This window comes from Miniopterus natalensis, chromosome 17 (assembly GCF_054644295.1).
Source record: "Miniopterus natalensis isolate mMinNat1 chromosome 17, mMinNat1.hap1, whole genome shotgun sequence".
Lineage (NCBI taxonomy): Eukaryota > Metazoa > Chordata > Mammalia > Chiroptera > Miniopteridae > Miniopterus > Miniopterus natalensis.
This window is the reverse complement of record NC_142097.1, coordinates 21,969,929-21,993,881: the sequence shown is the minus strand read 5'-3', so window position 1 is coordinate 21,993,881 and position 23,953 is coordinate 21,969,929. Positions and strand designations below refer to the sequence as shown.

General features: G+C 55.5%; 1 protein-coding gene across 1 annotated transcript; it reads right to left on the bottom strand.

Moving 5' to 3' along the window:
• Window positions 1-554: 554 nt before the first annotated feature.
• On the bottom strand, window positions 555-12,267 carry SLC4A1 (solute carrier family 4 member 1 (Diego blood group)). The gene is made up of 19 exons (XM_016202028.2): window positions 12,253-12,267; window positions 12,037-12,127; window positions 11,003-11,064; window positions 9,967-10,147; window positions 9,729-9,864; window positions 9,179-9,302; window positions 8,985-9,069; window positions 8,651-8,835; window positions 7,952-8,162; window positions 7,438-7,650; window positions 7,113-7,261; window positions 6,807-7,001; window positions 5,834-6,007; window positions 5,313-5,402; window positions 4,669-4,835; window positions 3,890-4,143; window positions 2,683-2,852; window positions 2,415-2,591; window positions 555-1,733 (listed from the first exon to the last, which is right to left on the bottom strand). The coding sequence occupies exons 1-19, from the start codon at window positions 12,265-12,267 to the stop codon at window positions 1,653-1,655; spliced, it is 2,760 nt and encodes a 919-aa protein (XP_016057514.1). The 3' UTR covers window positions 555-1,652.
• Between the last annotated feature and the right edge of the window lie 11,686 nt (window positions 12,268-23,953).

Genomic DNA, 23,953 nt, shown 5'->3' with positions numbered 1-23,953 from the left:
GGGAATTCCAGCAAGGCAGTCACTCCACCACAGACGCCATTTATTGACAAAGCCCATTCCCAGGCATCGAAGGGAAGGGTGCCGGCAGGGTGACTTTTTCCGCTGGTGTTCAAGGAGCAAACGGAAGGACGGGGCAGGAACATCCCAAGCAGAATAATGAAGCCAATAGCCAGCGTTTACTGAGCTCTTCCTGAGGCCTGTGCTGAGCAAGACTTTGCGAGCACTGGCTCATTTAATCCTTACAAGGACCCTAGAGGTTGATCCCATTACCGTTCCCATTTAACAGAAAGTGAAGTAGTGGGAGGCAGCTGCCAGCCTTCAGGGATGCACCCAAGGGCTTTCCTTCAGGAGTTCAAAGCCCCTTTTCTTTTCTGTCACACCATGATTCTCAGTTTCAACCATCTCTTACCATGTCCAGTTCTTTCAACTTTTTATATTTTTGTTTTTTTAAAAAATAGATTTTGCCCGTATTCTACAGAACCCACTGTCTCCTACCCCAGTGAGTCAAATCTGGGTTCTCCCCAAGATTCATCTTGAGTGGGGTTGGGGGCAGTGGGTTACTAATGGGGGCAGGGCCTGGGCATGTATGAAGCCAAAGTACAGTGATAACTGAGAAAATACACAATCAATAAATTACAAACTTCCCTCCCCTCCTCTTCCCAGCCCCTCCCTTTCCCACCCCTCCATCCAAATCTAGAACAGACTGTGAGCTGCCCATCACACCCCACCCCTGGGCGGGGCCTTGTCTCAGTCACCTCTGTGTCCACAGGGTCCAGGGGCTCAGTAAATGTTTGTGGAATGAATGAATGAGCGAATGAATGAAAGCATGGGGGAAGGGAGCAAGCACTTAGGAGTCCTGAGTCCCAGCCCTGATTGTCTCCTCACCACCCACACCTTACCCTCACCAGGATACCTCTCTCTTCTCCAGAAGAAAGGGTCCCCAGGTAGGGAGTGGGAGCAGAGAAGGGGAAGGGAGGAGTCAGCAGGGGCATCTCTAAGCATGGGAAGGTGGATGACTGAAGTGGAGCACAGAGCTCTGGGCTCAGAATCAGGGGACCTGGTTCAAATCCCATCTGTATCGCTCAGGAGCTGTGACCTTGGGCAGGCTAGAGGAAGAATGATGACTACAGCGTAATAGTCCTTTCAGAGTTTACAAAGCCCTTTGTTCACATTTATCTTTGGTCCTCAGTAACCATCCTGTAATGTGGGTATTATTATCAATATACCCATTTTACAGAAGAGGAAGCAGAGGCTAGAGAGATTAAGGGACTTGCTCAAGGTCACACAACAAGCAGGAACTTGAACCCACCCACCCAACTCCCTCCCTCGCTATTGCCCCGGTCTCTGCCATGAGTAGGGCTCAGATCTAAGTCTCCCAGCTGGGAATCCCCATGTGGCAGTGTGGCAGCAGGAAGGGTGGCACACTGAATGCCCCCATGTGGGCTCCACTGGCCATGTCTAGCCGGAAAAGCCAGTCTACCCATGGTGGAAGGTTTCCTAGACACCCCTTCCTTCCCCCATCCATAGCCTTGGAGCCTCAGCCGCTACCCCAGGAGGGGCCTGGAAGTCCATGAGGTGCCCCTGAACTTCTACTTTTCCTGAGAAAGCGGAGCAGTGGAAATGGGGGGAGGTCTGAGGCCCTGGCCTTCCTCTCACACGGGCATGGGCACCTCGTCGTACTCATCCCGACCGTCCTCCTCATCAAAGGTTGCCTTGGCATCGTCAGCATCCAGCTGGAGGGCGGGGTAGGAAGGAGAGAGGGTGAGTGGCCCAGGGGCCAGGCAAGCCTCCCCGAGCACCAAGAGGCGCCTCTGGAGTTAGGAACGGGCCTGGCTCTCTGAACCTTGGCTGAGTCCTGCCCCTAAGGTTGGTCAACATGAGAGATTTCCAAAGGGTGCGGAGCCCCTGGGCATCTGGTGCTTTCTGAGGGAGGTGGACCTCCAGAGGGCAGGCAGGGGACTCCTTCACCAGGGCAGTCCCACAGTGACCTGTGTCACATCTTAGAAGAATTCTACTGGAGGAGCGACTCTTCCAAAATGATTTGGAAAACCATAGGACCAGCTGCTCCGTGGTCAGGACAACGCACATGGAACACACCCTGGGTGCCTCTTAGCTCTCCCACCCACCCTGTCACTACTCCTTTCACAGGTGAGCAAACCCAAGGCACAGAAACATGAGGCCACTTGCTCCAGGTCTGACACTAGCACGTGGCAGGCAGTGTCAGAACTTGAACGCAGGCCCCAGATCCAGACCTTAACCGCACTACTCTTTACCTTCCTTGATTCTGAGACCCACCCCCTCTGACGAGCCCTCCCTGAGCCGCCTCGGGGGTCCTGGCCTCCAGCTCCTGCTCCCTCTGCACCCTCCCTTCTATCCCGGGCCTTGAGGGGTGGGGGCGGGGAGCAGCCACTCACACACTGGAGTTCCAGGTCCCTGAAGATAAGTGGCAGCAGGAGACGGCGCAGGGGCACTGTGAGGATGAGAATGAAGGGCAGGGCCAGCGAAGTGGCCTGGAAGGATTTCACTGCCCACAGCACTGCCAGGCAGATGATCTGGATGCCCGTGAACAAGTGCATGCGCCAGGTCTTCACCTGCGGGCAGAGGCTGGGGTCATGGCCTGCCCTGCCCCGGCGCCAAGCACGGCCACCCCACCCTGGGCTGGGCAGCCGGGGGGCCCTGTACCCGCTTGACGAAGGGCACATCTGGGTGGTACTTGGGCGGCTTGAAGAGAAGCAAGATGCGGTCAAAGAGCTGGATGCCGCTGAGGGATGTGACCCCCATGTAGAGGAAGATGCCGAACAGCACAGCCAGGGGGATGTGGGACAGGATGGGCCCCATGAGGATGGACACGCCTGCAGGAAGAACCACCAACTTTCAGCCTCACATGCCCTGGAGGGCTGGCACCAGGCTCCACAGGGGCCATGGGGAGCCCTTTCTGTGTACCCTTTTTATTTTTAGCTTCACCGGAGGATGTTTTTTTCATTGGTTCTAGAGAAAGAGAGAGAAACATCGATGGGTTGCCTCCTGTATGCACCCAACAGGGGATCTAACCCGAGACCCTTTGGTACACCGGATGACACTAACCACTGTGCAACACTGGCCAGGGCTCTGTGGATCCTTTTAATAGGTATTACCCCCATTCTAGAGATGAGGAAACAGAGTCAGAGAGGTGAAGCAACTTGCCTAAGGCTACACAGCTAGCAACTGGAAGAGCAGGGAGTCGAGCTCCGGCTGGCCTGCCTGACTTCAAAACCTCCTTACTCCTTTAACGTAGGGGGTCAGAGAGACCACCTTTTTCCTCAGCCCAGCCCAGAATGCCTCCATCACCCTCCACCTCCAAATCCTAACCCTCCTCCAGCTAACATCAGCTTCTCCTTCTGTATGAAACTCCCCTGGCCTCTCCATCGGTGATCATGGTGCTGCCCACCCCAAGCCCAGCTGGACTCGCAGCTGCTCTAGACTCAGATCAACCCCAGTGACCCTCTGCCTTCTCCTTCCCCACCCCCAGGTTATGCCTGGAGCACTGCCCTTTGTATCAGTCATAGAGCAGCTGAGCTAGAGAGACTTCAGGGGCATCTAATAAGCCCTCTAATGGTACAAGAAGGGAAACTGAGGTCCAGCAGCAGGGCAGGGCTGGAACCCACAGTTCGCTGATTGTCTATCTAGAGAAGGCTTTAATAATGGAGGCCCTCCTTCCTCCCCTGCTCAGATGCCCATCTCAGTGCCTTGGAAATTTCTTCCAGAATTCCATCATGTGGATAACTCACTGGGGAGGTGTGAGCAGCAGGGATGTCAGGAGGGCTGGAAGGGGCTGGATCCTAAGGGGCAGGGGCTGGAGGCCAGGGCCAGGGCCAGGGGGTGGTAGAGAGTGTGGCTGGTGCTCACTCACCCACAAGCACAGAGACCAGGAGCCCGCTGATTCGCTGCTCCTTGACCTCCTGGATCTGGGCTGCAGCTCCTGGGGTGCTGGCCTTGCCCATGATGGTGAGGGCATTGGCATGGGTGACAGATCGCACGGTGGTGGCACTGAGCCAGGGCATTCCAAAGAGAGTGGCGACCCCGCCCATGCCAATGACCAGCAGCAGGTCCAGGTGGAAGCCGGAGCCCTTGACCAGCTTGCGCTCTGGTTTGCTGATAATCAGCCTGGGGGTGTGGGAGGTCAGGGGTAAGCAGGGCTCTCCTTCCCGTACCCCCTCAGCCCCCTCCTTCCTTCCCCATACTTGAGTTTCTCTGTACCTCAGTTTATCCTTCTGTGCCCATCTCCCTAGGAGTTCCTTCCTCTCCTCCCTCCCACCTCATCTTGAGAATCCAGACTCTAAGAGCAGAAATGTCTTCAGACGTCACCTAAAATGTCTGCAGGCAGATTTTCTCTGAAGCTAATGAAGTGTAGGCTCCAGGGAGCATCGCTGACACAGGCCTCTTCCCAGATCTGGCACTTTACTGTGTAGTTCTCATTTTGTGTTCTTTTTCTTAAAAAAGCTCCCCAAATTATACATTGTTGGGCCCCACAAAACCTGGCCCTGCCCCTCCCTGTCCATCATTCCTGTGAGCAGAGAGGGCCACACATTCCCCTGAGACTGCCTGCCTGGACCCTGTCCCTTTCTCTGCCTCCAGCTCTCCCAGGCCCAGGCCCAGCCCCCCCCCCCCCCCCCCCCCCCCGGCTCTTACGTGGTGATCTGGGACTCAAGGAAGATGAGTATGAAGACCAGCAGTGCAGGGAGAGCGGAGGCAAACATCATCCACATGGGGAAAGGGGTGTATAAGCCCAGAGGGTGGATGATCCAGCCCCGGGCCGAGGAGTTGGACAACTTGAAGCCTGCAGGCACGCTGAGTTTCTGTGGGAGGGGGATGCTGGTGAGAACACTGGGGAAGGGGGTGGGGAAAGGTGGAGACAGGGGCAGACGGGGTCCTGGGAGCCTGGGAGCTCACTTATATTGCCCACTTACTTTGCACCCAGCCCCTATACTAAGCTTTTTACGTACATTTCATTCCCAGCTTTATAGCTGAGAGGGTATGTAGCTTGCCTTATATCACACAACAGTTTGGTGGCAGAGTAAGATTCATACTCAGATCTGCCTGGCTCCAAAACGGATTCTTTCCTGCTGCCCTGGGTTAAGGAGTGAAGGGGGCAACCTGACCCAGGCCCTTGTTTCAGCCAGAGGGATCCTGTAAGGCTGTGGGAGGAATGAGGGGGCCCCCAGGGGAGTCAAGGATGGGGTAGGGGTAGTTCTAGCTGACTTCAGATTGGGGAAAGTAGTTCTGGGGAGGGAGTAAGCTGAGGAAATGAAATGAGGGTGGAAGGAGAGGGTCACCTGGGTATAGGTGTCCTGGATGAAGAAGTCCACCATGACCATGATCAGGATGGAGATAGGAACCCCAAAGTCCCCGATGACCCGTCGCAGCTGAGGGCAGGTGGAAGAACCAGCCGTTAGTGCCCAGTTGCTCCCCACCTTCCACCTCTCACTTGTTCCCACTTCTGCGCCATCTTAACCCAGGGGGCCCTGCTCTTCCCAGGGAATTTGTCAACATCTAATGCCCTGTCTTGCACCTCAGTGTACTAACCTCCTTTCTCCTTCCCCTGAACCAGCCCCACCCCTGGCCCCACAGTTCTCTATCCCTTTCCAAGCACTGAGTCTGGCTCCCCACTGGGTTCTCACTGGGTTCTCAACCCTGGGGGTGGGGCGTGCTGAGAAGGGGAGATGGGCTTGCCTGAAGAGTGAGATCTGGGATGAGGGAGTTAAGAAGGGGAGCTAACGGCACTGGGAAAGCTAGGGGGTGCTTTGGACTGGGACGGGGCAGGGTAGGTAAGGGCAGGTGGAGACGATGTGCTGACCTTGCCAGGGAAGTAGGAGCTGTTCTTGAACTTGCGCAGCATCATGGCGAAAAAGAAGGTGCCGGCCATGAGCACAAGGGAGAGGAGGGCTGTGTTGGGCAGGGCGCCCTGAGGTTTGGGCTCCATCTTCACGTTGTGTTCATAATGCTTCTGCAGTGGGTGGCTCTGGAAGATCTGCAGCAGAAAACCAAGGCATCCCGTTCCTGCCCATCCACCCATCCTCTGTCCATCGCCCATCTACCCATCCATCCATCACCCATCCACCTATCTTCTTCCTCAGCTGACATGGTGACAGAAGGGCCATGAAATTCTACAGCCTGGTTTTGAGGAGCAAGTACCCAGGCTAGGCTTGGGTGGGGTGGGCCATGGAGGCAATAAGTATGTGTGGTGTGTGTGCGTGTGAGTGTGCGTGCGTGTGTGTGTGTGTGATCACCCAGGGCCTGGGAGACATGAAAAGGCTGGAGTGCAGGGCTTCAAGGACTTGGAAAGACCCACCAACCAACAGAATCAGGGACAGACATAGTGTCCAGCCTTCCTCCATATGAAATGCGGACACAGAGACAGGCATAGTTAAGGCAAAGGGGCAGGGTGCTTTATCCATAGGACGTGCGGTTCTTGAGGGTAGGTGCAGGAGAGGGAGGGGGGACATCAGAGCCTTAATAGCCCACCCCGCACTGTCCCGACCATGCATGCAATTTCCCATTTTAGTCTCACACACATGCTTGCCCATTAGTCACTCTTTGTGTGGTTATAAACATGGACATGTGCACACAGAGGTGCCTTCTCCTGCACAGTCTGCACAGTCATGGCAAGAATTCCGGGAGCAGGTGCCAACATGTATGTGGTCGTAGTCACATACCGTAAAAACACTGCCACCCGAATGCCGCAAGACATGTGTGCAGTGATGCACACGGTCACGTAGTTTATGCTCAGTCGCACCCCCGCACACCCCCATGCTCACTCACGCTCCCACCTTGATCAGCTTGGTGAATGTCTCATAGATGAAGATGAGGGAGATGAGGAAGGAGAAGATCTCCTGGGTGTAGCGGGAGATGAAGCGGACCAGGAAGCTGCCCTCGAAGGCCACCACCAGCACCACGAGCAGGATGAGCCAAAAGCCGATCCACACGCGACCCACGAGGTACTCCAGGTCATTACTGTTGCAGAACTGCAGGGTGGTCAGAGGGAGCTGGGGTCAGACAAACGGGCCCAGTGCTGTGCATCAGGCAGGGGGCCAGGGGCCAGGTACAGGGTCACAGTGGGGCTAGAACAGAGCTACCAAGAAGAAGGCTTCCTCAAACACGAGCAGGGGCCCCGAGAAGCCAAGCACGAGCAGGGGCTGAGCCGCCAGCAGGGCAAAGAGAATGCCCTGCGCCGCAGTAGAGATGAGCAGCTCTGACACCCCCATCTGGTTATGGGTCTTCTCTCCTGTGGGTAGAAGTTACAGTGGGGTCAAGGTCAGGAGATCATTTTGAGGGGTCAATGAAGCATTCATGGGCAGGCTGATGAAAGGGTTCAGAGTGTCAGATCAGGGCAGAAGTCAGGGCCCACACAGAGGCCGAAGGGTCAGAAGAAAGGGTTGGGGGACACGCAGAGGAACTGACCCAGGAGGCCTCCGAAGGTAATGGCAGGTGACAGGGCAGCAAAGTAGATGAAGATGACGGCAGCCAGGACCTGGGGGCTGAGTGCATCCGTGATGTCACTCAAGTAGCGAGGATAGCGGCGCTTTATGTCACGCGCCAGGCCCCCAAAGAAGGTGCCTGTTCGTTGCAGAGGGTCATCCGGGCCACCAGGGACCCCTGGACCCCCATTTAAATCTGTAGTGAAGAACAGGACCATGGTCATGGGGGTAGCAGGGGGAGATGTGGGGAGAGGGGAGTTGAGAGGGTATATAGTCTGATGGGAATGAGGTGGCCAAGGAAGCTGTGGCAAGAGGATAGGGAGAAGGAATACCCAAGTATTTGATGGGGAGAGGGGAGGCAGGGGCCCACAAGGCTGTGCTGGGGTGTCTGAGTGTCTGTGGGGCTCAGAAAGCCTTGGGCTGGGCAGGGCAGGGCAGGGCAGGGCAGGGCAGGGCAGGGCAGGGCAGGGCAGGACAGGGCAGGGCAGGGCAGGTACCTAGGCCTTTGTAAAAGCTGGGGTCTGGCTTGGCAGAGCTGGGCAGGTAGCGTTTTCGCAGCAGCTCCCTCTGCACGGGCAACAGGCCGAGCAGGGCCTGCTCTGAGGGGGCGTCCGAGGGCGGCAGCACCAGGCTGCAGTCCAGGAAGCCCTCCAGGGAGCGCACCAGCTCTTGCTTACTCTGGGCCAGGTACGCGTCCATGCGGAACACCTAGGGGCCAAAGAGAGGGTGAGGGCTGCCTGGACCCGCTGGATGAAAGGGCCCAGGGGTCCACAGCCAGGGCCCCCAAGGACCAGAATACTCTCGCCCAGCTCCTTCTTGCTAGGAACTGACTGCTTTTCTTGCCCACCTCCTTTAGCCCCCCTACACACACACAATGAAAGGGCTTTGGGGAGGCAGACATGGTCCTGAGTGAAGGAAGGAGAGAGAACTAAAGCAGACCAGGTGGCTTACAGCAGAACCGGAGGAAGCCAAAGCAGACTAGGCCACACCAGGCTGGACTTGACCAGGGCGACCCAGGTCAGAGTGGGCCAGAGCAGACCAAGCGGGCTCAGGCAGGGCTGGGCCAGAAGCAGCTGGGTTAGGCTGAGTGCGCTAAACCAGTGAAGCTAAAGTGACCCAGGCCAGTCCGGGGGAGAATGGCCTCAACTGCCGCCCAGCTCCCGGGGTCCCCCCAGCCCTCGCCAGCCCCTCCTTACTCTCTCGGACAGGAGGGTGGCAGTGGCCCGGCCAAGCTGGGTGTAGTCAATGTGAGAGGACTCGGGTCCCAGCAGCACAAGGAGGAAGCGCACGGGCACAGGCAGCTCCACTGCGTCCTCCAGCTCTGTGGCCTCCTTCAGCCGCACGAAGCCTAGCACTGGCCGCTCCAGGAAGGTGGCTCGGCCTGTGGGATGGGGTGGGGGACATGAGGTGGCCTGGCCAAGCTGAGGGGGCACTGCTGGGGTCCAGCCTCAGAGAGAGGCAGGCTGGGCCAGGACAGGAGGTGGAAACAGGGCTGAGGAGGGGCGAGTGGGTCAGAGCACCACTGCTTACCCACTAGCACCAGGGTGGCTTCCGAATCCGGGGGGATCTTTTCCAAAATTCCAGATGACGAGCGGCCTTCTGTGCCCCTCTCTCCCTGTTGGGAAGAGGGTGGTGAGGGGAGCATCTGGCCCCCTCCTCGCCTCTCTACTCTCATTTCTAACCATGCTTCTGGCTCCCCCCATACACCCCTGGTATGGCCTCACCTGTTCACAGAATAGCCGAGTCTCCAGCGAGGGGTGTTGGACGAGAAGAGGCTGTGAGGGCTCCCCGGAACGTGTCAGGACTGTGGGCTTTACACCCTCTAGGGCCTCTAGGTCTCCAGCATGGCTGCAGGACACAAAGGGGACATGGGCTGAGTAAGGGTGGGCTATCAGCAGAGCATTGGTGGTGGGAGGGATCCACTAGGACTCCCAGTGAGCAGACTAGAGACACCCTAGGGCAGAAGGGGAATCAGCCTCTTCTGGAGGGTGTTGCAGGCAGCCTCTGTCTGGAGTGACTAGGTGGAGCCAGAAGAATGAATGGAGGGAAGGGCCTTGAGAGTCTGCTCTCTTGGGGACCAGTGTTCCCCAAATCTGAGCATGGAGACATGGCCACCCGGCAAGAGGTGTCAGAGGCAGGAGCCATCCTGGAAGAAAAGTGGGCCCCTTCCTGGCAAGGGAAAGGCCATTTGGACTCCCAGGGAGAGCTTGGGCAGATGGGCTGGGGAGGTAGGCCCTTTGGGAGTGGAGTCCAGGTCTGGGCAGGCAGGGCCACCTGTGTTTGAGTAGCAGGACCCGGAGCAGCTCTTCTCGGTCTCGAGGCCGGATCTGCTCCTCGTAGATAAACTGGTCCAGCAGCTGGTTGGCCACTCCAGCCATGGAGGTCTCTGGCAGATCCAGGAGCACAGTCCCTGCAGGCAGTGGAGGGGTGAGCTGGACAGCTGGATGGTGGCCCTCCTCCTCCCCACCAAGCCTCACATGCAGGGATCACAGAGGGGCCGATCAGAGCTCACCCTTGGTGAAGGCTCTCTGCAGCTCCAGGAGGCTCCAGAAGGTGAGGTAAGACAAGTGCGGGCGGCCCCAGGCCCCGTCCTCCCCCCGGTTCTCCTCCAGCCGCACCCAGCGCGCTGCCTCCATCCATTGTAGCTCCTGGTTCTTTTCATCCATCACCAGTTCCTGCAGCTCTATGTAGACCTGCAGCCCCACAGACCTGAATTAGTCCATCAGGCTCAGGGCAGGGCCCTGGGGACACTGGCAGCCTAGGGCATGGTGGACACTCAGCAGGCTCTGAGAGATGTTTGTAGGAGGCCCAGGGCCCTGGAGCATTTGGGGGCAGATCCTGAGCTCAGAGGGATGGCCAGGAACTCCAGCCTGGAGTGTGAGTGAGATGGGAAGTGTGGGGAGATGCTTGAGGGTCCCACAGGTACAGCCTACACTTCTGGCTCGATTCCTCAGCTTCCTGACCAGGCCCCTGACCTCTTTTCAGAGGCATTTGGAGACCCTCTGGACCAAAAGGGGTGCTAGAGTGGGCACTTAGAAGGGAAAGGAGAGGGAAGTCTTCGGGTCTTTGGATCATCTCCTGCCTGTTGAGTAGGTGTGTCGCTCAGCTTGTTCTTGGGTTTCTTTGAGGCCAGGTGGCCACTCTTAAGATCCGAGATGAGGGCAGAACAAATTTATTAACCAGCTAGATAGCCTGGGACCCAGCAGGGAGGTAGGGCGCCTGGGCAGAGGAGAGCATTATTTACTCCTGGGCTTCCTCAGGGAGCACCTGACACCCAACGAGGGCTACAGGGCCTTCAGGCTCAGACCTCCAGCAGCCAGTTTCTCTCTGCCCTGTGAACTCCCTCCTCAGGGAAAGGGGGCCCAGGTCTCTGCGCACTGGGGGCTGTCCTCTTTCCTTCTACTGATTTCTCAAGACTACCACCCTCTCAGCCTACGTGTGGCCTGTTTGAAGGTGTGTGCCTATCCCTCCACTCCTCCCTTCCCCTGATAGAATGGTGGATCCCAGGGCCAGTGCAGGAAGGGTTGGGGAAGGCTGAGGGGCCTTACCTCGTGGGTACCTGGTTGCGATGTGGTGTGATAGTCTGTGACTGTTGGCTCGGTGAGGTGAGCTGAAAACGCAGAGGCAGTTAGTGCTGCCCCCAGACAATCCTGCTCCACCCACCATCAGCCCCAGAAACCAGAGCAGGGTGATGTCCCGCTGGGACCCTGGTGCCCCTGCCCCACCCCTGCTGCTCAGTGGGCTGTGGCTCCCCATGCCTGCTCTTGGCCCACATATGAGCATTGTGGAGGACCTGGGATTCATCCTCAGTGATGATCAGGAGAATCATCTCCAAGGAGACTGGAGAGACCTGAGTGGCAATCTTCAGGATTCTCTTAGGGTCTCCTCCCTCTTGTGCCACCTCCTGGAACCAATTCCCTTCCTTCTCACCTGCCTCAAGAATCCTGTCAGCCCATAGCTTCTCCCAGCCTCCAAGCTGAGCTCTGGGCACCAGGGTGGGGTCTGCCCTTATATTGCCCCTATGGCCCCCCACCCCAGCCCTCATTTCCCAGAGGGGCCTCTTATCTTCAATACTAATTGCCTGCACTTAAGTCCTGTTGACAGTAAATAGGTGCCTGCCTAAGGCTCCCCAACTAAGACCTTGGACAAGCCAGGGAAGGTTTCCTGATGTCTCTCTGCCCTGGGGGTCCCCAAGCCCTTAATTTTTCAGGACCTCTGGACCCCCAAACAGGACAATGTTCCCAGAAAAGGGCCAGTGCCTGGCTTAGAAACCAGCATTAGATGGGCATGAGTGGCATGTGGGCTTCTGCCATTGTCCCAGTCAGTCCTGGCTGCCCTCTCACAAATCTAAGGGGCGCGGTGATGGTGACGGATGACTGGTCCTGCCCACCCCCCAGTCCCCTCCTGTGATCATTTTAAACAAAACTCTGTTTATCCTTCAATCAGCCAGGATTGCAGGGAGAACTGGCCCTGGGGCTAGGGCGAGGGGGGGTAGTTCAGAGAAGAGGGGAGAACAAGTTCCCTAAATGTCCCTGTCTGGGGCTCAGCAGCTCACCCCAGCAGAGAGGGAGATGGGGCTTACCTTCTGGCTCCTCCACCTGGGGTACAGGGACACCTGGATCTTCATATTCCTCCTGCTCTAGAATCTCTTCCAGCCCCTCTTCGTAATCCTCCTGTGGAAAGTGGCCATCAGGACTGGGCTGTGATGGGCTTCTTGACTCCCCATGAAGGTAGGAGTTTAGGGCCAGGTTCCCAGAGCCCCCAGGTAGGAGCTCTGCAGATGCCATGAAAGACTCACCTGCAAATCCCCCATGGCGCTGTCCTGATTGTCCGATTATCCTCAGGGATCTGAGCCCCCAGCATAACCCGCACTGCGGGTCCCTGCAGGGGAGAGGCACAGGCTGAGTGAGGCACAGGGCATCCTGTGGTCTCCTGGTCCTCCCCCAGAGGGGGCCGCATTTGACAGAAGGGGGATCCCACATGTTGGGAGACAGTGGGATCAGAGGAAGGAGGTGTGGGTGGAGGCTTGGAAGAAGGAGCTGAATTTGTAGATGTAAGGGCCAGGAGAGATGGGGCAGTGCAGGGAAGGGGAAGCTTGGCTGGCTAAGGGTGTCTGGGCAGGATGGGTATGTCCTTCAAATCTGACTCCTTTCTCCATTCACCAAACCTCACCTGGCTTCTTTTCCTGCACATCCCCACAACTCAGCCAACCCCAGGGCAGCATGACCTGGCCCCTCTTCAAGGGGCTTAGCTCCTCCGAGAGTCTCCACAACACACTCTCCTCCCAGAAATTACTGCTTTGCGCTGGGCATGGTGCTGCAGAATCCTTGGGAGTGGCCCACAGGTCCTGGATGAGGTGGCCCTGCTTTCTCTCCCACCTCATCTAGAACTCTGTCTCTTTTGCTCTCTCCCCACTTATCCCACTGGCCTCCTTGCCAAGCCCTTTTCTGCCCCAGGGCCTTTGCATGTGCTGTTGTCCACATCCTGGATGCCCCTCCCCCACATACCTCAGCCTTTCTTACATCTCAGCTCAAATGTCACCGCTTTAGATTCCTTCCCTAACCACCCTAACATGCACTAACTAAATCTGTCATTTTCTGGTTTCCTGATTGATTTGTGCATATATTGTCTGATGCTTCCTCTGGAAGGAAGGCACATGAGGGCAAAGACCCTGAATGTCACGATCCCCACTGAATTCCCCACTCCTAGCAGAATGGTCACACATAGTAATCATTAATAAATACATGTTGAATGAATGTAAGAATGTGTCCCCCTTGCAGTCATGGGGCTCTGGGACTGGGGACTTAGTATGACTAGGACCCAGCCAGGAGACCACTGAGTCCTGTGCCTCCATTTTTCCAGTTGTGTTCTCCAGCAGAGAGGAAGGTATGCCCGCCCACCCCAGGAATGTGAGGACAAGTCCAAGGGGAGGGCAGAGGTCCCCTAGGGCAGCTCCAGGCTCGGTATGGAGAAACGTCCTTTCTCCCCTCACCCACTGCAGCACAGGGCATTGTGGAGAGAGATTGGGTCAGGTTGGCAAATGTGCCCGGTCTGTGCCAACGTAGTGCTGAGCAGTGGGATGTTGAATGAACAAGACACCGTCTCTACTCTCAAGAGGCTCGTAGCCCTGACTGGGGACACAAGCCAGAAATACGTGACAGGCTAAGAGGTTCAGGAGATAACATGTCCCTCAGACAAACACAAGTTATGAGCGGAATGTGCTGGGTGCCAAGGATTTGTGCAGCAGAAGGAAGAGCAGGACACACTGGTGGGGTTGGGGGTGGAATGTCTCTGGAGGAGGGGACACTGGTGCTGGGCCTAGAAGGACCCAGAGGATTTGAAAGGCTGAGAGGTGGAGAGGGATAGCCCAGGTGTGGGAAATGGTGGGCAAGGGGCAGAGCTAGGACCGGGCAAAGCAAGGCTGGGTGTTGTGTGAAGGAAGAGGGCAGGGAGTATATACAGAAAGAACTGTACATAGAACTTTCTCTCTGAGGAATGGATGGCTCTGTAGTCCTTAGAGACAGGGAGAGGGGCATTACCCACCAAACTGAGAAAGGGAGGAGTCCCTGCCTTGGGGAGGGGGGAGGGCAAGTGATGGCCATGGGAGTGTCCCAGGGCCTGAGAATGGGACTGTCCTTACTGCACTGGACTTGCCCCTTGAAGATCCTGGTCATATATGTTTTCTCCCCCTCTTCTATCCCTCCCTGCCCCCTTTCCCCAGGTTCCCCTGCCTGCCTCTTCTCTCACCTTTATTCTTTCTTCTTCTTTCCCTGGCCTTGCCTCTGCCTGGGCCTCAGATCCCTAGAATTCTCAAGGGTGTTAAACCTGAGGTGTTAAAAATCCCACCCATGGGGCTGGGACTCTGGCCTGTTTTCCATCTGAGAGGTGGGATGGTCCAGAACCAGAGAATCCAGAGACGCAGGCTGCCTCTGCCACTGACTGGCTGAACGGCCTTGGGCAGCTCCCAGCCTCCCTCTAGGTCTTGCTCGTTCAGTCTGTATAACAGGAGGGCCTTTCTACCTGGGCTTGAACCCTTAGTGAGAGAGAAGAGAGGAGAACAGAGGCGCCTGGTGCTCATCCAGGCCCTTAGAGGGTGCACCCAGAACCCAGATTGCTGCCACCACCAGGCCCAGCCACCTTCCAGCTGCAGGCCTTGCTCTGCCTGACACTGATAAGAACCTGGTCCCTGTCACTGCCCTGCATCTGGAAGCACACCAAACACCTGGCCAGCCAGCCAGCCAGGGTCGGGCCAGATAAGGGTGAGTGAGGCATCTGGAGCCCAGGAGGTGGAGCACAGCTGGAAGAGGCTTGGGGGGCAGAGGAGACCAGATGACAGGGAGGGCTCCCTGGTGGCATAGCACCACGTTTGTGTAATTGCCCCAGCGCAGCCCCAAGCTGTACCGCCTTATCTTTTATAGTCCCAAACCACTCTGTCAAGTGGCTTATGTCATTAGCCGTTTTCCAGATGAGAAAGCTGAGGTTCAGGGAGGTTTACCTGCTTTGGTCCCCTAGTAGGTAGGTCTCGGAGACAGGATTAAACCCTGGACTACCTGATTCTATCTACATCTCTAACCACTAGGCTGAGTTGCCCCCAGAAAAAAACAAAACAGCTATTAGTTAGTTTAGTGTTAGTGATTAAGAGTATGGACTCTGCAGTCAGACTGCCTGGATTCAAATCCCAGCCCAGCCATTTACTAACTGTGTGACTTGTGTGGTTTCAGGCAAGTGACTCAACCTCTCTATGCTTCAGTTTTCTCATCTGTAGGATGGGGTAATAATATCTATTTCATAGACCTGTTAGAGCCTTAAGTTCATGTTTATAAAGCATTTAAAATAGTGCCTGGCACATAGGAGCTCCATGTAAACGTTTGCCATCCTTGCTGCTGGGAATCAAGGTAAGATTTACTATCTTCCTCCCCTCTAATTTGCAATCCCTTTTTAAAAGTTTTTTCTAGATTCTCTTTTAAAATTTATCTTTACTGTTCAAAATATTACATATATCCCCTCCCCCTCCCACTGACCCTTTCCATCCTGTGCCCATCCCACCCCCCAGGTCTTCGCCACTCCACGGGCCATGCATATATGCATATAAATTCTTTGGTTAATCTCTTCCTGCCCCCCCCACCTTCCCTTGAGATTCCCCAGTCTGTCCTCTGCTTCTATAGAATTAACTAGGTGCTTTGAGATGTACAGGTGGCAGGGGACTCCTCCTTTCCCTCCAAACACTCCTTAGAGCGGGGACAGTGCCAGGTCTCCCTCACAGGCTCCCTGAAATGTCCCAAATAGGAAATAGTGTCAGCTGACAACTTTTCTCTTAATGAGGTGGCCTAGGGATCCCCATACATGGGGGACAAAAGGGGCTGGGGGGTAAAACCTGAGTTTGTGGGATCTGAGGGGTGGAAAAATGGGAGCCTGCCAGGGACCCACACACACATTTACACACCAGCCACACACACCTCTGTTGCCACGTGCCAGCCTCTTTTTCCTAACACTGGCCAGTTTTCTTAACAATGGCCACCCTACTCACCCCAGGTGCAAGTGACAATGGGCCTGTGCCCTTAGGGGTAACAACACACATTGCAATGTTCTTACCCCACCCACCTGCACCCCCCCCCCCCCGGAGGTTAGGGCACCTGTGCCCACTTGGGTGAAGATTTAAGATGGGCACTTGCAAAAACCCTCCTGACAGGCACCGCAAGACCAACCCTACCCCCTTCCCAGCCCTGCTCACCTGTTAATGAGTCTTGGGGTCCCTCCAGGAACTCCTGCAGTTGCCGGTGCCCTCTGTGACCAGCTGAGCTCACACCCGCTCTAACAGCGCCAGGTTCTCGCTCCTTCGCCCCAGGACCAGCTTGCAAACCCCTGACTCATGCTCCCGCCTCCTAATCTGCCCGCCCATGGGCCACAGGAGCCCCTTCTCACCCTCCTGCCCCGCTCCTACTGGGTGCCCAGTAAACAGAGTTATCTCTCAAGCACATCTGGACAGCTGTGAGTCTGGTCCACCCCACCCTGGGCCAGCCAGCCCCCAATACCTCCCTCCGGGTCCCTAGGATTCTCCAGGTCTTCTTCTGTGGGCTAAGGTTTGATGGCTGGGTTCTCAGAGCTCCCAGCCTCCTGGAAGGTCTGGCCCAGCATGTGGATGCCCCTGTCCAGCCTCTGTCCATCCTCACTCTGGCCAGGCCCCTCTTCTCTGGCCCCAAGATGCACAGGTGACTTCTCCTCTCTCCTCTCTCCGTGTTCTCCCTCAAGACTTGCTCTTCCTCTGCAGCTTGCCCATGGGGACCTGCTCAGTGCTCACAGGGCCCAGGCAGCCCTCTCCCCCTCTTGTTCCAGGTGAGGGTGCCCTGGTCCCCCTCCCCTCAGCACCCTGGCTGTGCTCCAAAGAGCTGGCCCATGGGCGCTAAGACGCTGCCACTCAGTCAACCTGAAACAATGTCAGGTCAACAAAACAACTTTCCCCACACAGGAGCTCAGAGCTCACAAAGCCCCAATGTCCGGGCACACTGGCTCCTCTGTCGGCAGCCTGGCCCAGAGCAGGCTGCATTCTCGGCCCACGCTGTGCCCCTCCCCACACTCCCCCAGTGGGGCAGTCTCTGCTCCTGGGGGTACTGGGGCTGGTCACCTAATCCTGGGCTCTGGATACTGGAGGCAGAGGCTGAAAGATGAGTTCAGATCGGCAAGAAAGAAGAGAGGTTTGAAAGCAGACAGCAAGGGGGATTCGTGGACATTGCTCCAGGCAGTGGAAGCAGGAAATCACCCCAGCCCAGCTCTGCCACTGGCTGGCTGTGGAACCCTGGGCAAGGGCCTGCCCTGCTCTGTTCTTTGGTGCCCTCATCTCTAAAGCGAGAGTGCCAGTTCTGTGGGGATTCTCCGCTTTAGAGCCCAAACACAGAAACTCAGAGACAAGGCCAGAGAGATGGCATATCCAGCAATTCCACAGTCATTTCCTGGGACTCCACCACAAGCCCGCACTGCCGAGTCCTGGCAGAGAGCAAAGGGCAGGACTGACCGGAGCTGGAATCCCGCTGGGATCCCCCAGCACTGTGCTGGGGGCTTCACCTGGAGGTCACACTCAATCCTTCCAGCCTCCCCATTTTACAGAGGCAACTAACACAACGAAGAGGTAAAGTGGCTTCCCGATGAAAAGAGCACCCAATGCATAGGTATTAGCGCTGTGCAGGGCACTGTGCCCAGCAATTCACACAAGTTCTCTCTAAGCTCTTCAAGCCCCTCTGAGGAAGATGTTCTTTATTATTATTTCCCTCTCACAGGTGAGGGCGCAAAGGGTGGAGAGGTAGGAGACTTGCCCCAGGCCCCTGGCTGGTGGAACCTGAGCCGAAACTTGGAACTCGGGGCTTCATTCCGCCTCCTGCTCAGCCCTGAGCTCCCCACAGCCGCACGAGTCAGGAACAGAGAGGCCCTGGCCAAAGGGGCCTGAGCGATGCCTCTTCCTACTCTCCGGGCTGGCAATATCTGTCCCAAGCCCTGGCTCAGACTGGGCTGGGCTGCTTCCTGTGGCCAAGTGACAGCCCAGCCTTCCCGCCACAGCCCAGAGGGCCCAGCACATTGCCCCTCTGCCTGTCCTAGGAGCCGAGAGGTAGCTGAGTGCAGGAGGTGGCAATAAGCACCTCTCCCAGGTCCCAGAAAACACTGGCAGCTGGCTGTTGGGGGGTGGGGGGGACAACAAATGGGAACATCTGGATTAGAGAAGAATCTGCCCAGCTGTTCTGCAGGTACCACTCCTGTAGCCCACCAGACACCCAAGCAGCAGCAGGGCAGGTTGGCCTCTGTTCCTTTCTACTCACGCATATGTTCTAGATCTTTCTTGTTGCCTTACTGAATGCGGATGTTTCCCCAAATCTGCCCAGCATCAACAGTCTGTGTGTTTATGCTTCTCCGGGAAGAAGCGGTGGCTCCTTTCACTCATTTTATTCCAGTTTGGACTGGGTTCAGTTCAGTTCATCTGAAGGCCCCATGTGCCTGGCACAGGGCTGGGCACTGGAGAAACAAGACAAGAGAGAGGCTCGCCTCCCCTTAGCCATGTCCCTGGGTGGGATGGAGACGATCAGAAAGCCTGGCATTTGGCAGAATTGAGCGGGGGCCCCAAGACACCTTGAGAGGGTATTCTGATTGGCCCTCCAGGCCCACACCCTGCCATCCTCTTCTCTGAGAGTCCTTCTTGCCACCCTTACCTTGCCATTGCCTAAAGCACTAAGGGAGGAGCCGACCAGGACCCCTCCTCGAGGTCCATGTGTGTCTTTGTCCAAGTCTGTATTCACAAAAGTTGGGGAACCAAGGCCAGATGGAACGAGGTGAGTCCAGGGTGGACTCCCAGGCTGGGCCGGCAGAAGCCCACCCTGAACAGTGATTTGGTTGCACCCCCGCGCTATGTTATCCTAGGTCACACAGCCCAGACCATAGGTTGGGACAGGTTACCGCAAAGGGAGACTGTGGGCAGGGAGGGAGTGAAGGTCTCCTGAGGGGACGAGACTTTTTCATCTTCAGTCGCCCTGGACTGCAGGCAGCCTCAGTGAGCAGTGAGGACTTGGAAGTGGGCGTTGGAAGGGGAGGTTGCCTTCTCTCTCTTCGCCTGAAGGAGAAGCTGAGACTCCAGGTGGGAGAGGGGCTTTCATGGTGATTAGGTGAGCTGTCCCTTGCAGTGGGCTTGGCAATGAGATGATAGGTGGAGCAGTGAGGGCCTGTGACCCATCTTGTAATCCCACACCTGCTTTTTGGTGCCCAGTGGGTGATTTTCAGATGCTTTCCCCAAACCCCCAGCAAAGCCTTGCTGGACAGTTCCCCTTTGGGAACTGAAGGGAAGGCCTGAGCTCACATTCAGGGCAAAGTAGGCTCTGGATATGTAGTGGCAGCTAAAGTGGGTAGAGTTCCAGATGGCATGGGTGACTCACCAAAGGAAGCTAGGAGGCTCAGAGGGGACAGGGTCTGGCAGGTGACCTGGAGGGACCCACAGGTATTCCCTGCTGAAGATATGACTTCCTGTGCCCTCATGGACTGGGGACTGAGACCACGGCCAGCATATTTGGGTTCAGTGGAACTGCTGAGACAGGAAGCTCTGCCTGGGCTATGTGACCTGCTGGCCACATCTCTCTGGTCTTGGATTTCCTCTCTACACTGTTGTGAAGACCAAATGGGATGACAGATGGGTAGGAGCTGAGAACATGATCTTCTCTGGACACAAGTAAGGGACTGAGTCGTGAATGGCGAGAAGGAGCCATGGGTACTGAATGTCACCTGTGCATCAGGTGGCCAAGGCCACCCAGCATCCATCCCCAAGGAGTTCCTGTCCAGTGGGGAGAATGCATGGCCGTGCATCAGAACCAGAGTGTGATGACAAGGTGTGTGAACAAAGAATGGGGGCCTGAAGGGCAGGTATTTGGGAAGTGAAGAAGATGTCCCCAGGGAGTCCTCTGAGCTGAGTCTTAGAAAAGTTCATCAGGAGAAGAGGCAGCAAGAGGTATGAGGTGTAAGGTGTAGCATGAGTTGGGGACGCAGAGCAACCTAGGGGTTAATGACAGTGGGACAGTCATCGCTGCACATTATAAATGAACCAGTCATCAGAAGGGTGGGGGGGGGGCAGAAGTAAGGGAACAGAGGGATAGGACTTGAACTGGAAAGGTGCTCAGGGATGAGCCTGTCCAGCCCTCTTCCCTTGGAATCCTACACCCCATTACTCATATCACCAGCACCTTTGGCTGGGCCCCAGGGGGGTTGCTGGAGGCTTCTGCCTGTCTGGGGGCAGCTGGGTCAAGATCTGTGCAAAGATAAGTCACTCTGAGTGTCCTTCCAGGAGTTGGACAGGATCCCCTGAGAACTGGTGGTCAGGGAAGAGGGAGTAGGGGTGGGTTTCCCTAAATAGGGAAGAGGAGGGAGGTCAGAGGGCAGGTTCAGAGAGCTGGGAGCTCAAGGAGGTGGGGAGTCCTGGGAGCTAGAATCTGCTGATGGGACTCAAGGTGGGGCTGTGAGCTTTGACAGTTGCCTTCTCTGAAGGTTCTCTGTTCTCTGGGCTTCTGGGTCTTTACATGTGCTGTTTCCTTGTCCTGAGACACCCTTCTTTTCTCTACCTGCTGGACTGAGGCTTCCACCTTCATGGCTCAGCTCTTGAATCTCTGACTCTGTGAAGCCTCCCTTGCCCCATACCCACCCCCACCCCCAGCAGGTCGAGATGGCTTAGGCCAAGCCACCTGTGTCATCGCCGGTCTGTGCTCTACAGGGTGGTCCATGGCCCTTATCTTTCTCCTCCACAGACCCTGAACCCTGAGGACAGGGAACATCGCTCAGTCCCTTAAACCTGGCCCACAGCTCTGTCCATAGCTGACAGTTCATACGTGTTTGTTGACTTTGAATGGAATCCATTAAAAATCAGCCCTTACCCCACTGCTGAAAGCATCGATGAGACAGTATTTGAGAAAGGCAATATGAGGGACACGCAGCAACAGTATTATTTCATTCTAACCATTTCCCCCAAGCAAAGAAGGCCCGGGCCTCTTCCAGTCTTCATTAGCTCACATAAATCAGAAGACATGACTCGCCTGTATAAAATCCTTCATGACTCCCCACATGTGGAGTAGCACCAATTCCTTACTCTGGGTTACTCCTGCACTCTGCTCCCCCTCCCCTTCTGTTCCACCAAGGTGCCAGTGCTATTCCTGTGTGTCTCTCCCCTACCCAGGTGCTCCTCTCCAATCTCCCCCAGCTGGCTTCTTCTCACTGTTCAGGTCTCAGGTCAGATGTTGCCCCTAAAAAAGCTTCTTTGACCACCCATTTAGAGATAACCCCCAGTCACTCTATCACTGGAAAATCAGGGTGGGCTGTGTGGGAGAGAAAACCCAAAGTCTTAGTGGCTTAAGCAAGACCCAAGTTTATTTCTCTTTGATGTAGAAGTCTGGAGGTAGGAGGTCCCAGGCTGGCAATGATACTCTGCAGTGTCAGGGACCCTATCTTGTGGCTTCTTTAGCAGGTGGCTTTCTCTTCATGGTCCAATATGACTGCTTGAGCTTCAGCCGTCACCTCTGCATTCCAACCAGCAGGAAGGAGAAAGGGTTAAAGAAAGGTGTGCCCTCTCTCTTTAAGAATATTTCTCAGAGGTTGCTTCTGCCTATATCCCATTAGTCAAGATTTGGTCACATGGCTACACTTAGCTTCAAGGGAGCTTGGGAAATGTAGTCTTTATTTTGGGAAGCCATGTGTCCAGAGTTCTAGGACACAGGAAGAAGAGGAGAGTGGAAATGAGAGGACACCCAGTAATCTCAGCCAGAATTACATCACCTGCTAAATTCTCTTCTTTTTCCTACCAGCTGATAGTTTCCTATTTATTTATTTATTTATTTATTTATTTATTTATTTATTTATTTATTTATTTATTTATTTATTTATTCATTATCTCCACTAGAACATAAACTCCAAGAGGGCAAATACTTCGCTAGCCTTGTTTATCACTGTATCTCCAGAGCCTTCCACAGTGCCTGGTGCAAATTAGGCTTTGCATTTTTACTGAATGAATGACTGAATGCTTCCCCACAATAATTACCTGAGGGATGCATTCTCATTTCCATTTTACAGATGGGGAAAATGAGGCTCAGAGAGGTTAAGTAACTCTCCTACGGTCACCCAGTAAGCAGTAGGGCCAATATTTGAACCTTACTGTCTGTGGCACCAATGTTCTTTCAACTCTTTCTGCCTCCCATGCTGGCTCCTCTGATCTCTTAGCTCCTCTGTGGATCAAGTTAGAAGCCAGGAAACTGTTACCTGGAGTCTGTTACTACTGCCATTTCCCTGGGAAATTTAATCTCAAGTTCTCACTTTTGTCATGCCTTTAGCTTCTAATGGGATCAACACAAGAAATGGCCATTTTGTACAAGTTTCTGTAACCTTTCTGCAAATCACTAGGTAAGGGTGTTACGCAGAATTCATGAAATAAATTCCTCCTGGAATTAAGCACGAGGATGGAGTCTGGAACTTCCCATGAACTGATGGGGTTTGTTTCAGACAAGGGTAGACTACCTAACTCATCAGGTTTTCCTTTTTACTTTTGCTGCAGGAAACTTAGAGTTTGAATTAAGTGCCCAAAGGCAGCCCCAACCTTGAAGTGCTCTAGTGGATAGAATGTGTGTGATTTGGAACCAGGGAGCCTGAACTTGAGTTTCTGCCAATTCTCTGTGAGCAAGACATACAAACTTCCCTGAACCTTAGACCCGTGGTTGTAAACCCAAGGCTGTTAGAGGGATTAAATGAGCTAATACATGGGAAATCTCTCTAGTAATGACTAGCCGATGAAGAGACAGTCAGCCCTTATCATCTACATTAACAGGGAACACTCAGCTAGCCAAGGTTAAGCTGCAGCTTCTCAGGCCCCAGGAATCCTCCCATAAGAGAACGAAGCAGTCAGGGAAGGTTTCAAGGAGGAGGCATCTTGAAACACAGGTGGAATCCTCTGGAGTAGAGCATTTGACAGTTTTATTCCTGTTCTCAGCAGTGCTAACCCCTGAGGTCACTTCCAGTTTGCAACCCAGCCTGCCCTGCCCCCATCTTTCCACCCTTTGGGGCACTATCTCACCCATCACGAATCCCGCCTCGGGTGGAGCACAGCCCGCAGGGAGAGAGCAGCTCTAGGATGGCTCCCGGTCTCCAGGGACGGCAGGGTTTCCAAATGAAGAAGCGCTTAGTCTCGGAAGGAGCCCAGCCCAGGGCAGGAGGCTGGAACCTAGACCTCATCTCGTCCCCATTAACCAGCAACCTCTGACCCTCTGCTTCCCCATCCACACAAAGAGACTTAGTCACGCGCACAAAGACCACCCGCAATAAGGTGAACTGTCTACTGACATGCTGTCGTTGGTTAATCCTCACAATACTGAAGAAAAGGGGACACAATACGTGATGTAATGTCCCAGAGGTCACACAGGGGTGCTGCAACAGGGTTTGAATGCGAGCAGCCAGGGCACAAAGCTTGGGGTGGGGGCAGGGAGGGAAAACCTTCAAGGAAATGGCTCTTCCTGGTCAGTGACAGTTGGAGGTCAAACTGGCCGGCGGGAGCCAGGGACACGCGGGACTCAGCTGGGGCTGGGGCGGGGCTGGAGCGGGCCCTGAAAGCCACAGCCCACCAGACGGCAGAGCCCTGGGGCGGGGGATGGACGGGCTGCATGCTCCCCACTGCTCACTGCCCTCGCAGCTCTGCCCACCTAGGGCCCAGGTGACCCTGGATGCAGGCCTGCATGAGAGAGCTCTCCCCCGGAAAGGGCCTGTGGGAGGGCAGAGAACCTTTGGGGGTGGAGAGGTGAACCCTGGTGGGTGGGGCTGCGCAGGGAGAGGACCCACATCGGAGGGCCTCTGTGTGTGTGGAGGACCTATGGTGAGAGGTCCCATGTCCCACTGTTGGTAGGGCACTTAGGGGGCCATGCTCCTGTGCAAGGAACCCCCTGACTCTGCACTCCCTACCCCACCCCCAGCTGCTCCTGGCAGCCTCAAGGTAAAGTCCAAATTCC